Source organism: Papio anubis, chromosome 19 (assembly GCF_008728515.1).
Source record: "Papio anubis isolate 15944 chromosome 19, Panubis1.0, whole genome shotgun sequence".
Classification (NCBI taxonomy): Eukaryota; Metazoa; Chordata; class Mammalia; order Primates; family Cercopithecidae; genus Papio; species Papio anubis.
Window position 1 is genome coordinate 68,979,005 of NC_044994.1, and position 15,887 is coordinate 68,994,891.

General features: G+C 42.3%; 1 protein-coding gene across 1 annotated transcript in view; it reads left to right on the forward strand.

The window, feature by feature from the left end:
- ZNF236 (zinc finger protein 236) overlaps positions 1-15,887 on the forward strand; it is a 134,129-nt gene that overhangs the window by 49,425 nt on the left and 68,817 nt on the right. Inside the window, exons 11-12 of the mRNA XM_031658648.1 lie at positions 6,751-7,023; positions 10,753-10,956. Of these exons, the coding sequence (XP_031514508.1) occupies positions 6,751-7,023; positions 10,753-10,956 (477 nt within the window). The remainder of the gene's footprint in view (positions 1-6,750; positions 7,024-10,752; positions 10,957-15,887) is intronic.

The following is a 15,887-nucleotide window of genomic DNA, read 5'->3' on the forward strand; positions in this document are numbered from 1 at the left end:
TTCATCAGCAGGATCCGTTCCTCGATTTACAGTTTCAGATATCCAGTTGCATGCTTCTGTTGGCCCAGTCCTAGCAGCATATCTATAAATCTGTCATTAGTTGAGGGCCAGGTTTATGTAAGAGGCTGTGTTAGTCTGTTCTCACGCTTGTAATAAAGACATACCAGAGACTGGGTAATCTATAAAGGAAAGAGGTTTAATTGACTCATAGTTCCACCTGGCTGGGGAGGCCTCACAATCATGGCGGTCACATCTTACATGGCTACAGGAAAGAGAGGCATGTGTAGGGTAACTACCCTTTATAAAACCATCAGACCCCATCAGACTTACTCACTGTCAAGAGAACAGCATAGGAGAAACCCACCCCCATGATTCAGTTACCTCCCACCAGGTCCCTCCCATGACATGTGGGGATTATTAGCATTCAAGGTGAGATGTGGGTGGGGACACAGAGCCAAACCATGTTAGAGGCTTTTGTGTGAAGCCCCGAGACCCAGCACTGACCTGTCACTTCTGATTTGTATACTGATTATTTGGTAAGATTTGCTGCTGTGGTTCCACCAGATTTGAATGAAGTGTTCCCAGTGTTCTAGTAGGTCTGCTACTGAGAGAGTGTTTTTTTAAAAACAAACAAACAAAAACATAAAAAACAAACAAATGCTGGGTGCGATGGCTCACACCTGTAATCCCAGCACTTTAGGAGGCTGAGGCAGGCAGATTACAAGGTCAGGAGATCGAGACCATCCTGGCTAACACGGTGAAACCCCATCTCTACTAAAAATACAAAAAAACTAGCCAGGCGTGGTGGCGGGTGCCTGTAGTCCCAGCTACTCGGGAGGCTGAGGCAGGAGAATGGCGTGAACCCGGGAGGCGGAGCTTGCAGTGAGCTGAGATTGTGCACTCCAGCCTGGGCGACAGCGAGACTCCGTCTCAAAAAACACACACACACACACTTAGGCTGTGCAGTGAGATATTCTGTAACAAAAGTCAAGAAGGTGACTCGGGCTGTTGTATTTCACGTAAAGGTCTTCTCTGGCTGGGGAGTCTGCATTTGTGTGTGACACTGAGATATGAGTCCCTCTCTAATTAGTTGTTGGATAGTAGTTACTTCTGAATATTTGATGTTCTGGTCCTTGAAAGCAGAAAGACTTTGTGTCACCATGACTGTCTTCTGGGCTAGACCTTCTGTATGTACCTGTCAGGCATCTGGGGGATCTTTCGATGCTCCCAGCAGGCCAGGGTCCTTTGTTGGAACCAGCATTTGGATTTTGCCCCAAAAGAGCAGGCACATCCATCCCAGGTGCTCTACTTGGAATGTTCTGATTACAGTAGGTGCTCTCTGATCCCACAGAAGAACCCACAGATGTCTTTCTGGTTACTACATTGCCCCTGCCTGCCTACCCTACCCGTGTCTGGCCAGTGGCCTTCCTCTTTGGTCATCCTCGTCCTCCTGATGGCCCAGTTAATGCTGGAGATGAAGCTGACTGGATGGCCCGTGGCACCCTCTCTTGCATGGGAGCTAACCGAAGACTGAAGAGAACATGTCTAGGCTTTTTTTCTCTCCTGCCAAGAAGCTTTCTGCAGCATGGAAGGCTTTCTGTAATTTAGCCCTGCCTGCACTTCTGACTCTTGCTAGTCCCACCAGACATCCTTTACCCCAGCCATATTGAACTAGAAGTTTCTGGGACTCACCTTCACACCTGGCTTTTGCTACTGCTTTTATCTGATAAATGTACCTCAGGCTGTGTTCTTCTTGGCAACTATCTGCCTTCGAAGCTCACCCACAGGGCCACCTTATTTCTGCAGAAGTTTCTGAACCTTCTCCTGCGGAAGTAATCAGCATTGTCTTTGCATTCCTGGTGTGCGTCCATGCACACATCTGTCTTGGCACCTCTGATGCTCTGCCATACACGGTTGGTTACACTGCCCTGCCCGCTTCTCCTCTAGACCACAGTCTGTTCCAGGGCAGATACCTTTTGATGCCTGGCATGGCACTTGGCACTTGTCATGCTGTGCTTGGAGTAGCACTGGGAAGACAGACCTCCTTGTGAAAACTGCACTTAGGTGCTAGGATCGCATGGACTTCACTGGCCATCTGGCCCTGGGCAAGTCAGTTAACTTTTAAGCTGTCAGCTTCTCATCTGTAAGGTGGAACTGAGGATAGAATAAATGAAAGAGAAACAAATGGCAGGATCCATGTAAAGTGGATAGCATGGTGGTACCTGACCAATAATAGGTGCTTAATGAATATATGTGTTTTAAAATTATTTTTAAACAGGTGAAACATGCTCATGCCACACAATTCAAAAGATACAGTCGCGTACACAGAACTCCTGTGAGGGGCCTTCTGCCCCCCTCCCCCGGGAAGCTCACCACTGCTGTCTTGTGTGTCTTTTAAACAAGCACAGGCATCTGTGTGATTGTTTTCTAGGAGGACGAGTGGCTTCCTTCTAGAAGTATAATATTATGTGATTATATTTTTCAGGTTACTTTTTTCCACTTGATATCTTATTTTTCAAAATACTTGAATAGTGTTTCATTTTGTGAATATATCGTAATTTAACCAATTTGCAGCCATTTGCTAACATGAATGATGCTGCAGTGGCCATGAGTGTAGCTGCATCATTTCACACATGTACGTTTATCTGTAAGGACATTTCAGTTTTAGAATAATTTCAGTCTTAGCGGAAATGTTTCAAAACAATACAAGGAATTCCCATATACCCTTCATCCATATTCCCCCAAATGTTAACATTTTACTACATTTGTTTTTGCTGTTTACCTCTATTTTTCCTGAATTTACTAAGAGTGACTTGTAGATATAATGCCCTTTTAACTGTAGATACTTTAGTGTCTATTTCCTAAAATCGAGGACATCCTTGTACATAATCATAGTAAAATCATCAATATCAGGAACTTAAAATGGACCAGAACTATTGTCCACTGTACCGACCTTGTTGAAATTTTATCATTGGTATCAGTAATGTACTTGATAACAAATGAAAAGGATTTTGTAAACAGTTACACTTTCCTTTTGGTGAAAAGGAGTAAGTTTTGATAAACAGTTAACTTTCATGTAGTCATGTAGATTTACCTTCTAGGAGCAATTGTTGGAGCACCTGTTTCCCCATAGCCTTTTCAAGAAATTATCAAAATTTGGGGACTTTTTTTACTCATCTGGTAGGTTAGAAAATGGTATCTTATTGTATGTTGAATTTGCATTTTTCTTACAGGGAGTAAGGTTGAGAGCTTTTCATGTTAAAGAGTACCTGTATTTTCCTATAAGACTAACTCTTGACTTCTTTTGTCCATAGGTATTAAAGATGATAGTATTTTGTGACCTATATTTGTGAGATACAGTTTACTCCTAGACAACACAAATTTGAACTCAAAGGTCCACTTATGCAGGTTTTATTCCGCCTCTGCCACCCTGAGAGAACAAGACCCCCCACTTCCTCAGCCCACTCAACATGTAGACAGAGAGGAAAACCACTTCCACTTAATGAATCGGAGATGTATTTTCTCTTCTTTATGCTTTTCTGAATAACATTTTTTCTCTAGCTTTATTGTAAGATTACAGTATATAATATGTATAAGATACAAAATATGGGTAAACTGTTGATGTTACTGGCAAGTCTTCTGGTCAGCAGGAGGCTATTGATAGTTAAGTTTTTGGGGTATCCTATAGGCAGATTTTAAACTGCATCGGTGGTGAGTGCCCCTACCCTCCGAGTTGTTCAAGGGTCAGTTGTACTTTTTTTTCTAATTTGTTTACCTTTTTGAGCTGAAAAACTTTTTTAACTGGGGAGAAATGTATATATATGTATAGCTAAGTTTGTCAATGTTTAATGACTTTGGGCTTGGGTGATATTTAGACTTCATCACGGACATTATGGGTCACTTGTCTTATATCTGACTTTTATAATTTAATAGGTTTTTTTTTTTTTTTTTGAGACAGGGTCTCACTTTGTTGCCCAGACTGCAGTGCAGTGTCATGATCATAGCTCATTGCATCCTCGACCTCCCAGGCTGAAGCGATCCTCCTGCCTCAGCCTCCCGAGTAGTTAGGACTATAGCTGTGCACCACCACACCTGGCTAATTTTGTTATTTTTATTTTTGTAGAGACAGAGTCTTGCTATATTGCCCAGACTGGTCTTGAACTCCTGGCCTGGAGCAGTCCTCCTGCCTTGGTCTCCCAAAGTGCTGGTATTACAGTCATGAGCCACTGTGCTTGGTCATAATTTAATGTTTTAAACTAAATCTTTGATTTAATCTTTTATATGTATACTTATTGAGACGGAGTTTTGCTCTTGTTGCCCAGGCTGGAGTGCAATGGTACAATCTTGGCTCACCATAACCTCTGCCTCCCGGGTTCAAGTGATTCTCCTGCCTCAGCCTCCCGAGTAGCTGGGATTACAGGCATGTGCCACCATGCCCAGCAAATTTTGTATTTTTAGTAGAGACGGAGTTTTTTCATGTTGGTCAGGCTGGTTTCAAACTCCCGACTTAAGGTGGTCCACCCATCTCGGCCTCCCAAAGTGCTGGGATTACAGGCGTGAGCCACCGCACCTGGCCTTACTATTTGAAGAGGAAAGCTACTGCCCAACTCCAGGAAAGCTTGCCATGTGGGATTGCAGATCTAGCTTTCCGGATCTTTCCATTTGTCAGAGTTGGGGATCTGGATTCCATTTTCTTTTTTAACATTGTGTGGGTGAAACAAAACATATGCAGGCCAGATTTGGAGACAGCTTCAGGACTTCCAGTTCGTAGTCTCTGTTCTAGTCTATTCCCAGATATTAGAACCTGGTGGCAGATTTAGATTATGTCATTCTGCGTAACTTGAGCTATAGTTTCATTTTGGTTTGGAAAAAAATCTGATTTCTGGGGAATGGTGTCCTAATTTTCACTAGTAGATATAGTCTCTCATACCCTTTTATACCTTGCATTTTTGATTTGTCATGATAAGACCTTTAGGTAATTATGCATATTTCTGAATTAATTTTTACCTATTAATTTTAAGCAGTCCTAAATTTTAGATATCTTTATGCACTATCACCACAAATGTCTCACCTTTTAAAACCAGTTCCCTTATTTCCTTGTCCATATTTACCCCCGTGATTTGTGTCTGTGCCTTTGTTTTTATTTACATTCTGTCACTGTGTTTAAAAAATGTATTATTTTTCATTCTCTTTTTCTACCTTTCTTTCTTTCCTTTTTTCTCTTTGAGACAGGGTCTGGCTCTGTCACCCAGGCTGGAGTGCAGTGGTACAATCATAGCCCACCGCAACTCCTGCGTCCTGGGCTCAAGTCATCCTTCCACCTCAGCCTCCTGAGTATGTGGGACCACAGGCATGCACCACCACACCCAGCTAATTGTTTTAAAATGTTTCTGTAGAGACAGAATTTTGCCATGTTGCCCATGCTGATCTCAAACTACTGAGCTCAAGCTATCTGTCTGCCTTAGCCTCCCAGAGTGTTGGGATTATGGCCGTGAGCCACTGCACCCAGCCCACCTTTCTTTTTTATGTGAATTATTCTTGCAAAGAATATTGTATTCGAGAAAGTACGTTTTCTGTCTTTACAGATTTACTTGCATATATGGAGAATTCCTTATATTTCGTGATAAGAGAGAAGGAAACAGGTTTTCTTTTTCCCTAAGAAAACTGTGTTGGTACAGACACAGTTAAATAAACTTTACTTAAAATATTCATTTTATTAAAATGGCCAAAATCTTTCTGATTTCATGTGGATTCTTTATGTGAGTTATCTGTATAGTCACTGTAGATGCTACCTTAATTTCAGATGAATAAATCTCATCAAAATTTTTAAAAATAAAGTGATTCTAAGTTTTAGTTACCTGCATTCAACCAAATTCTCAAAAATATTAAACAGAAAATTCCAGAAATAAACAGTTCATAAGCTGTAAATTGCTTACCATTTCGCCGTCCACTGTCCTGCTCCGTCCCGAGAGGGGTGAGGGAGACACAGGTCATCCCTTTGTCCCACGCACTCATGCTGCTGCATTCGCCACTCAGTAGCTGGCTTGGTTCTCAGATGCAAAGACGTAGTGTACATAGGGTTCCCTACTATCTGGGCTTTCAGGCGTCCACTGGGGTCTTGGCACTGTTTCTTGCTGAAAACAGAGGGACAGGTATACTTAACTATATTTCCATCAATTTGTGATTCTTTTTCTATTAGAAATAGTTTTAAACTTGATTGAAAACTGAATGAGACAGATCCACTTACATTTCATCATTAATTGATACATACTATTTATTTGTCTTAACTATTTATAAATTTCCTTTTATAGCATATGAATTTACCATTTCTTAATATTTGCATTTCTATTATTTTTTATTGGTGATATCCAGTAGGCCCAATAAATACTTAATTCCAGCGTCATTCCTTCTCTTCCCGTTCCCTGCGTTAAGCATGGGGTCATTCGATCCCATCTACTTTCATTTTCATTGAGAGGGAGCCGACTGTGTCCTGGTGCTGCTGGACCTACAGAATCGATCACCTTCTCAGCGGGCGCTCTTTCTCAGACACTGTGAATTGTGTTTTCCCCGACTGTTAGGGGTTTCAGCGAGATTAACTCATAGCCCTCGATAATGTCAGTGATCCTGGGAATTCCAAGCTTTCCCATAACTGATCGTGCGTGCAGCTTTCCATAGGGACCGCAGGGGGCCCTGGACCCGACACTGGGCGGGGCGTCCAGGCCGAGCGGGACGTGTCCTCTCCCTTCGCAGGCTCCATCCGCGAGGAGAACGGCGTGCGCTGGCACGTGTGTCCCTACTGCGCCAAGGAGTTCCGCAAGCCCAGCGACCTGGTGCGCCACATCCGCATCCACACCCACGAGAAGCCCTTCAAGTGCCCGCAGTGCTTCCGCGCCTTCGCGGTGAAGAGCACGCTGACAGCCCACATCAAGACGCACACCGGCATCAAGGCGTTCAAGTGCCAGTATTGCATGAAGAGCTTCTCCACCTCGGGCAGCCTCAAGGTGCACATCCGCCTGCACACAGGTACGGCCTCAGGGCTGGGCCCACATGGGCACTGGCCACTGGGGCGGCACACGGTACTGCACACATGTACCAAACACAGGTATGGCACACAGTAGGCGCACAGGTACTACACACAAGTACTGCCCACAGGGATTGCACAAAGTATCACACACATTACTGTGCATAGGTGTGGGCCGCAGTGCTGCACCCACACAGGTACTGCCCACAGGTACCAAACACAGATACCACACACAGTACCCCACACAGCACTGTGCACAGGTACTGCACACAAGTACTGCCCACAGGAACTGTGCAGTACTGCACACAGTACCCAACACAGCACTGTGTATAGGTACTGCACATAAGTATTGCCCACAGGGACTGCATACAGTACTGCACATAGTACTGAACACAGTACTGCTCACAGATATGGCCCACAGTGCTGCCCCTCACAGGCACTGCCCAGAAGTACCAAACACAGGTACTGCACATAGTACCCAACACAGCACTTTGCACAGGTACCGCTCACTGTCCTCAAGGACTGCACACAGTATCGCACAGAGGTGTGGCCCATAGTGCTGTACCCACACTGGTACTGCCCACAGAGACTGCACACAAGTACCAAAGGCAGGTACCAGACACAGTACCACACACAACTATGGCCCACATGCTGCAACGACATAGGCCCTGGCCACAGGGACTGCACACAGTACCAAACACAGGTACTGCACACAGGTACTAAACTCAGTACCAAGCACAGTACCAAACACAGTACTAAATACAGGTACCACACACAGGTACCAAACACAGTACCACACACAGATACAGCCTGCAGTGCTGCACCCACACAGGCATTGCCCACGGGGACCACACACGGTACCAAACACAGGTACTGCACACAGGTACTAAACTCAGTATCAAACACAGTACCAAACACAGTACTAAATACAGGTACTGCACACAAGTACCAAACACAGCACCACACACAAGTACAGCCTGCCATGCTGCACACACACAGGCATTGCCCACAGGGACCACACACAGTACGAAATACAGGTACTGCACACAGTTACCAAACTCAGTGTCAAACATAGTACCAAACACAGTACTGCACACAAGTACCAAACACAATACTAAATACAGGTATCACACACAGCTACCACAGTACCACACACAAGTACAGCCTGCAGTGCTGTACCCACACAGGCACTGCCCACAGAGATCACACATGGTGCCAAACACAGGTACTGCACACAGGTACCAAGCATAGTACCAAACACAGTACTGCACACAAGTACCGCACACAGTACCAAACAGTACTGCTCACAGGCATCATGTGCAGTACCAAACACAGTACTGCACACAGTACCAAACAGAGTACTGCACACAGGTACAGCCTGCAGAGCTGCACTCACATAGGCACTGCCCACAGGGACCACACACAGTACCAAACACAGGTACCAAACACAGTACAGCACACAGGTACTGCACACAGGTATGGCCTGCAGTGCTGCACCCACACAGGTACTGGCCGCAGGGACCACACAGTACTGTGCATAGGTACTGCACACAGCTACTGCACGTAGTACCAAGCACAGTACTGCACACAGTAACCAATACAGTACTAAACACTACCATGCACAGGTAATGTGCACAGGCACCGCACATAGTACCAAACACAGTACTACATACAGTACCCAACACAGTACTAAACATAGTATACACAAGTACTTACTGCCCACAGACACTATATACAGTGTCATGCACAGTACGCACACAGTACCACATACACAGTACCGCACTTAGGCACCAAACACAGTACTGCACACAGGTACCAAACAGTACTGCCCACAGGTACTACACACAATACCCAACATAGTGCTGCAGACAGGTACTGCCCACAGGGACTGCACACAGTACCACAGACAGTACTGCACTTCGGTACCAAACACAGTTCCAAACATAGTACTGCACACAGGTACCAAACAGTACTGCCCACTGGTAATGCACACAGTACCAAACACAGTACTGCACACAGGCATCATGCACAGTACCAAACACAGTACCACATATAGGCACCTCACACAGTACCAAACAGTACTGCACACAAGTAGTACATAGAGTACCAAACACAGTACTGCACACAGGTACTGCATATAGTACTAAACACAGTACTACACACAAGTACTGCCCACAGGGACTGCATACAGTACCACACACAGTACTGCATATAGTACCACACACACAGTACTGCACTTAGGTACCAAACACAGTGCTGCACACAGGTACCAGTGCTGCCCACAGGTACTGCACACAGTACCAAACAGTACTGCACTCAGGTATCATGCACAGTACCAAACACAGTACCATATATAGGCACTGCCCACAGTACCAAACACAGTACTGCACACAAGTAGTGCATACAGTACCAAACACAGTACCACACACAAGTACCACACGTGGTACCAAACACAGTGCCACACACAGGAACTGCCAATAGGTACTGCACACAGGTGCTGAGAAGGTATTGAGTCGCAGTACCTGGGGGAGCAATAATTGACTACTTGGAGGATGCATTTCTGTCTTTTCATCAGCACTTGTTGAGTCTCTTCTATAGGCTGGGCATGAGGTATCTACAGGTAAAGAAAACAGGTGCAACCTTGATCTCCATGGAGCTAAGGATTTGCTGGGGGAGGCATTAAAAACAAGCAACACTTATAAATGAAGGTAGAATTACAGAGGTTGAAAAGAGACTTCTGTCCAGATCAGATTTAGATTTAGACTGAGTGAGCCTTTCTGAGGACACAACGTGTAATCTACGTTTGATCTGGGAAGACCTGAAGACTGTAGCTGGGCTGGGGGAGGACCAGGGACCTGTTTGTATTGAGGCTTTCTAATCAGTGTTAAGGTGTGAAATCTTTCATTATGGAGCTCCATTTTGTTAACGACATATTTATTGAGATGTAATTTACATATCATAGTATTTACCATTTTAATGTGTACAATTCTGAATTGTACACCCTACACCACTGTCTAATTTTGGAACGTTTTTATCACCCTGCAAAGAAACCCTGTACTCATTGGCAATATCTCCCAAATTTCCTCAGGGATCCTCCTCTGGGCTGAAAATGTGGATGAGTATTTGACAAAGCTGAAGTTACTCAATTTTGTTGTATGTGTTTCTTTGGAATTTACATTTTCATTTGCTAATAAAATTGTAAAACAAGGAGATGTTCTTTAGAAACGGGGCACAGTAGTGAGAGGAGCATTAAGATGTTAGTACTATTATCATCATTTACAATCAGTGACAACTACTATTTACTGTTTATTTGCAAAATGTGAGACATTGCTAAGTGCTGTTTAAACATTAGCTTAAGTAATCTCAGCAGCAGCCCTGGAGGCAGGTGTCCTTAAGCCACTTTACAGATGATGACTTAAGAGAGAGAGCATCGTTACATACTGTAAAGTCCTTAAGAACTACTATCCATATTTTACAATGTAAGACTTTGTCCTAAAAATACGAAATGTTCTTTTTTAACGTAAAATGCTCTCATTACGTGCCTTAATATCTATAATATGCACTGTATGCAAACAAGGGAAAATAATATACAATATCCATTAAATTATAAGCATGGCTTAATAAATTGAAGGTGCAAATCAGTATTGGAAGTACTAACATTTTATGTTGGCATTTGCTGTTGAGATGTAATTTCTGGAAATAATTCTAAAATGTGATTTCATTTTTATTAGGAGTTAGACCTTTTGCTTGTCCTCACTGTGACAAAAAATTTCGAACCTCGGGCCATAGGAAGACTCACATTGCTTCCCACTTTAAACATACGGAATTAAGGAAAATGAGGCACCAGCGTAAACCTGCAAAGGTTCGTGTTGGCAAGACGAACGTTCCAGTCCCTGACATTCCTTTGCAGGAACCAATTCTCATAACTGACTTAGGTAAGATGGATTGTAGGATGTCTTTACAATTTATCGAGTACTATTTTCTTTGGTATTTTGTGAATTGTGTATGCACATTATGGTCTGTGTAGTTAAATAGTTTTTTAGGCGTCGTATTAATGAAGTCTGTGTTAAGCCTTGTTTTGCTCTATGGGCTAGTATGTTTTACAATCAAGATTAAAATCTAAGTTGTATCCAAACTACTGCTCAAATTGTTTTCTTGGATTAGAGACAAATAATGTGTAAGTGAAAACAGTAGTGTGTAAGTCCTCATTGAAGAAACATTGCTACCTCAGTGGAACCTTCAAAAATGACAAGTGGTTTTTATGTGAAACACACAGTGCACGTTGTTGTTTTCATCCTTAGGTTCTTTGTGCTGTGTTACAGATTATTTGGTTTACTTTAATCTTTGAATTAAAAAGGAAAAGAAAAATCTGCCTGCTTTTGTTTTTAGGTTCAGTGTTATTATAATCAACCCAAACTATGATTTTGTTAACGATCTAGAAAGAAAACACTGCTTGTTAGAATCTTCAGAAAAATTATGTTTGTCAGTGCTAGAACAAAACTTAAGAAACCTCATTGTCTTAATTTGTTTGAGCTCCTGAATCAAAAATACCACTCACTGTGTAGCTTATAAATACTAGAAGTTTACTTCTCACAGGTCTAGAGGCTGGGAAGTCCAAGGTCATGGTGCTGGCAGATTGAGTGTCTAGTGAGGTCTCTCTTCCTCACAGATGGTGCCTTCTGGCTATGTCCTCCCAAAGGTCCTACCTCTTACTACATGAATTTTGGGCGACCACAAACATTTAGGCCATAGCACTTATTAATGTGTGAATTTACATTTTTTTGCAGTTTCTGTATTTCACTACTTTCCTGGGAAAGATAATTCAATCTATAAGCAAAATTAATATTAAACAAAATATAATTCCTTTATTCCAAAGCATAACCTTTATTTACAATAATTGCAAATTATTGTATAGAGAGATTTTAGATTGTTAAAAATTGGGGGCCACCAATAAGATGATCAACAGCCATAAACTTGTGTGAATCTAAGAGTTTAACATCAAAATATATAAACCAAAAAAATTCAAAGAAAGGAAATACTCAAATTCTCAAGTGTAGTGAAAGATCCTCAATTAGACAGGTCAACTTAAATAAACACCTAAAACTGAAGATTTGAGCACACAAATCCAAAGGGTTACTTAATAGCTTTATAGAACCTTTTGCCTTAAATTACACACTTTTAATTATGCATGAAACAGAAGTTGATCACATTCTAGGATACAGAAAAATTTCAGTAAATTCTCAGAAGTTGATTTTGTGTAGGATACAATCTTTGATTACAGTTCACTGAAAAACTTATAAAATAGCAATCCAAAATTTCATTACATGAAAAGAAGGACTCAAAACAGATACTACGTACTACAGATATGAGTATTATATAAACAGATTGGATGGATCAAAGCTGTCCTAGGAAAAATTAAGACTTTTGAGTATTATTAGAAAATAAGACAGATTGAAAATAAGTAAAATATTTAACTTAAAAAACTAGGAAAATTAAAAGAAAGTAGCAGAAAGGAATTAATACAGCAGTTCCCAACCTTTTTGTCATCAGGGATTGGTTTTGCAGAAGACAAATTTTCCACAGATGGGGGATCAGGTGAGGGGAATGGTTTCGGGTAAAACTGTTCCACTGAGATCATCAGACGTTAGATTCTCAGAAGGAGCGCGCAGCCTAGATTCCTCACGTGCACAGTTCACAGTAGAGTTTGCACTCCTATGGGAATCTAACATGCCGCAGATCTGACAGGAGGCAGAGCTCAGGTGGTAAAGCTCACTCACCTGCTATTCACCTCCTGCTGCGTGGACCGGTTCCTAACAGGCAGCCTGGGGCTTGGGGACCCCTGAATTAGTACGTATAATGGAATTGGAGATAGAAGACAAAACTCTAGTGAACTGAAGTTTTACAAAACTTATAAAAATGAACAGAAAAAATAGATGACTTGTCACTAATAAAGAAATGTGAGAAAACATAGTATTAGGAATGAGAAAGAAGTTGTAAGCACAGATACAAATGAGGTAACAATTGTTTGCAAATACTCTACAACTTTTTGCTAATATATTTGAAAATTTTGATGAATCTTTTCTAGAATAATGTGCTTGGCAGAACTGACTGTAGAAGAAATAGAAAAGGAAATAGAAAAATGAATCTTTTCTAGAATAATATACTTGGCAGAATTGACCGTAGAATAAATAGAAAACTCCAAAATACACAACAAATTGACAAGATAGTAAAAGATCATCTTCTCCAAAACACCAGTCTGGCTGGGCGCAGTGGCTCACGCCTGTGATCCTAGTACTTTGGAAGGCCGAGGTGGGCGATCACTTGAGGTCAGGAGTTTGAGACCAGCCTGGCCAACATGGCAAAACCCTATCTCTACTACCAATACATAAATTAGCCAGGCATGGTGGCAGGCACCAATAATCCCGGCTACTCAGGAGGCTGAGGCAGGAGAATGGCTTGAACCCAGGAAGCAGAGGTCGCAGTGGGCCAAGATTGTACCACCGCACTCCAGCCTGGGGAACAAGAGTGAAACTCTGTCTCAAAAAATTAAAAATAAAAAAAGTCTGATAATTTGATGTATGAATTATACTAAGCTTCCTAGGAACTATAATTATTACGCTATTTAACTGTTTTTGAGCATAGAATGGGATCAAAACGCCCTTGGTAGTTTAGAATACTTTGATATCCTTGGCCAGTTTTGGTTGCTTACAAAATGAAAAAACAGACCAGTTTCTTCTTTCAGGTTGCCATAAATCAAGTTATATACCCATGGGTTTCTTGACTTCAAGTTTTTGAATCTCTCAAGAGTCTTGACTCTTCAGACATGTTTCAGGGTTAAAATGGGATATATTTTGCTTGTTGGCTTCACAGATGCCTGTATCTTAGACCAGATAGGGGAAGCTGAGTTCTTTGGTTTAGGCTGATGGAGACATATGAGGGAAATGATTGCTAGAGGGAGTTTCACACTGTAAATTGTAAAATATTGTAACTTTGTCTTATGCTTAATTTTGTTATTTGTATTTGTGTTCATCTCTTCTCTCAGACTCTGGGCTCCTTAGAGGCTATAGAAAAGACTTGGCTGTCACAATCTTTGGGGGACAGAGTTTGATAAAAACATGGTAAGATGAGGTTTAGCATAGAATAGTGTTGTGAGAGTAAATGAAAGTAGAATGCTCATTGAGGAAGCTAGCGCTAGTCTAAGGGAGTCCTTGACTGAGGGTACTGTAGAAGAGGAAACCTGCGTCCAGGGTTCTGCCGTGACTGTTTTTGAGAACCAGGCATGGCATTCAGTCTGCGTGTCCTAGCATGTGTATCCTAGGGAAGGTGGTGGGCATGGACTGGATGCCTGCATTTTTCTTCTTTTTTCTTTCCTTTCTTGAGACAGAGTCTCACTGTCACCCAGGCTGGAGTGCAGTGGTGCGATCTCGGCTTACTGCAACCTCTGCCCCCAGGTTCAAGCGATTCTCCTGCCTCAGCTTCCTGAGTAACTAGGACTACAGGCGTGTGCCACAATGCCTGGCTAATTTTTGTATTTTTGTATTTTTATTTTTATTTTTAAGTAGAGATGGGGTTTCTCCATGTTGGCCAGGCTGGTCTCGAACTCCTGACCTCAGGTGATCCACTCACCTTGGCCTCCCAAAGTGCTGGGATTACAGGCCTCAGCCACTATGCCCACCCTGCATTTTTCTCTTTTGAGCAGAACGAGTTCTTAGGAAAAAGTGAGACTGTGCTGTCAAGCACAGGGTGGTGTCAGAGCTGCCGGGAGAGAGGTCTTTGACACAGCTCTGATTGTCCAGAAGGCTTGTGAGATGAGAAAAGGCTTGGCAATCTTAAGGGTTGTGCTGTGTGGATTATATCACAAGTGAGAGTTCTGAATACTTTTTGAAAACTAAGCAGGGTTGTGATGCAAGCTTCAGGAAGCATAGGAATATTTCCTTAAATCTAATAATGAGCTAAGTGAAATTGGTTGGGCTGTCAAATTCCCTCCAGCTTTGTAATTGTTTCACTGTTGCGATTGGTGGCAGTTGAAAAAGAAGCGAAGATGCAAGTTTAAGAGACATGGGAGTGGCGTTGATCATCAGGACTGGCAAATGCCAGGACTGGCAAATGCCGAGTACAAGAGAGGGAAGGGAACTCTCAGAAGTCCGGACCTCCCCAGCCTTAGGGACCAGGAGAAGACTGTTCCAGGCATGCAACTGGGAAAGCTGGGAGAAGTGGATTTTAGGGGAAGAAATTGAAATGGAATCTGTATTTTTATGGAAAGTCAGGGAAAACAGAGTGTGTTCAGAGGTGCATCATGCTAATCATTGCATAGAAGTTAAGGTACAACTGAGGGAGGAGAGAGGACTGGGAATGGAGAGCTGTGGGCAGAGGACAGAATCTTGGCCAATGCTTCCTTGTCTGGGCAGAAGGAGCAGCCCAAGGCTGACAGAGGCTGATAGAAGACTGTGTGCGTCTTCCTCTTAGTGTTCCAAGTGACTCTTAAGGAATTCGAAAGTTTACCCCTAAGTTTGTCCTGAATTCCTGATATAATGCAGTAGCTTGATCAAGTCATATGTATTAGATGGTCAACCTGAAGGAATTCTTTATTTGGTAAATGTATATAAAATGTGAAATATTTAAATTAGTAATTTTGTTGTTTGTAGATATCCCTTTAGTGATATCTGTGAAAACGCTAACCTTTGTAGAACAAAAGATCATGTTATAGTCACTTTTGTTTTCAGTTTATTATAGTACCTAGTGTGCAGTATTCATACTGAATAAACAAGGTATTAAAATCTTGCTTATCCTGAATTTTTGTCAACAAATGCCCATATAGAAAGTAAATGTAGAAATTCATTAAAAATTGGCTGTGGAATCAAAGGAA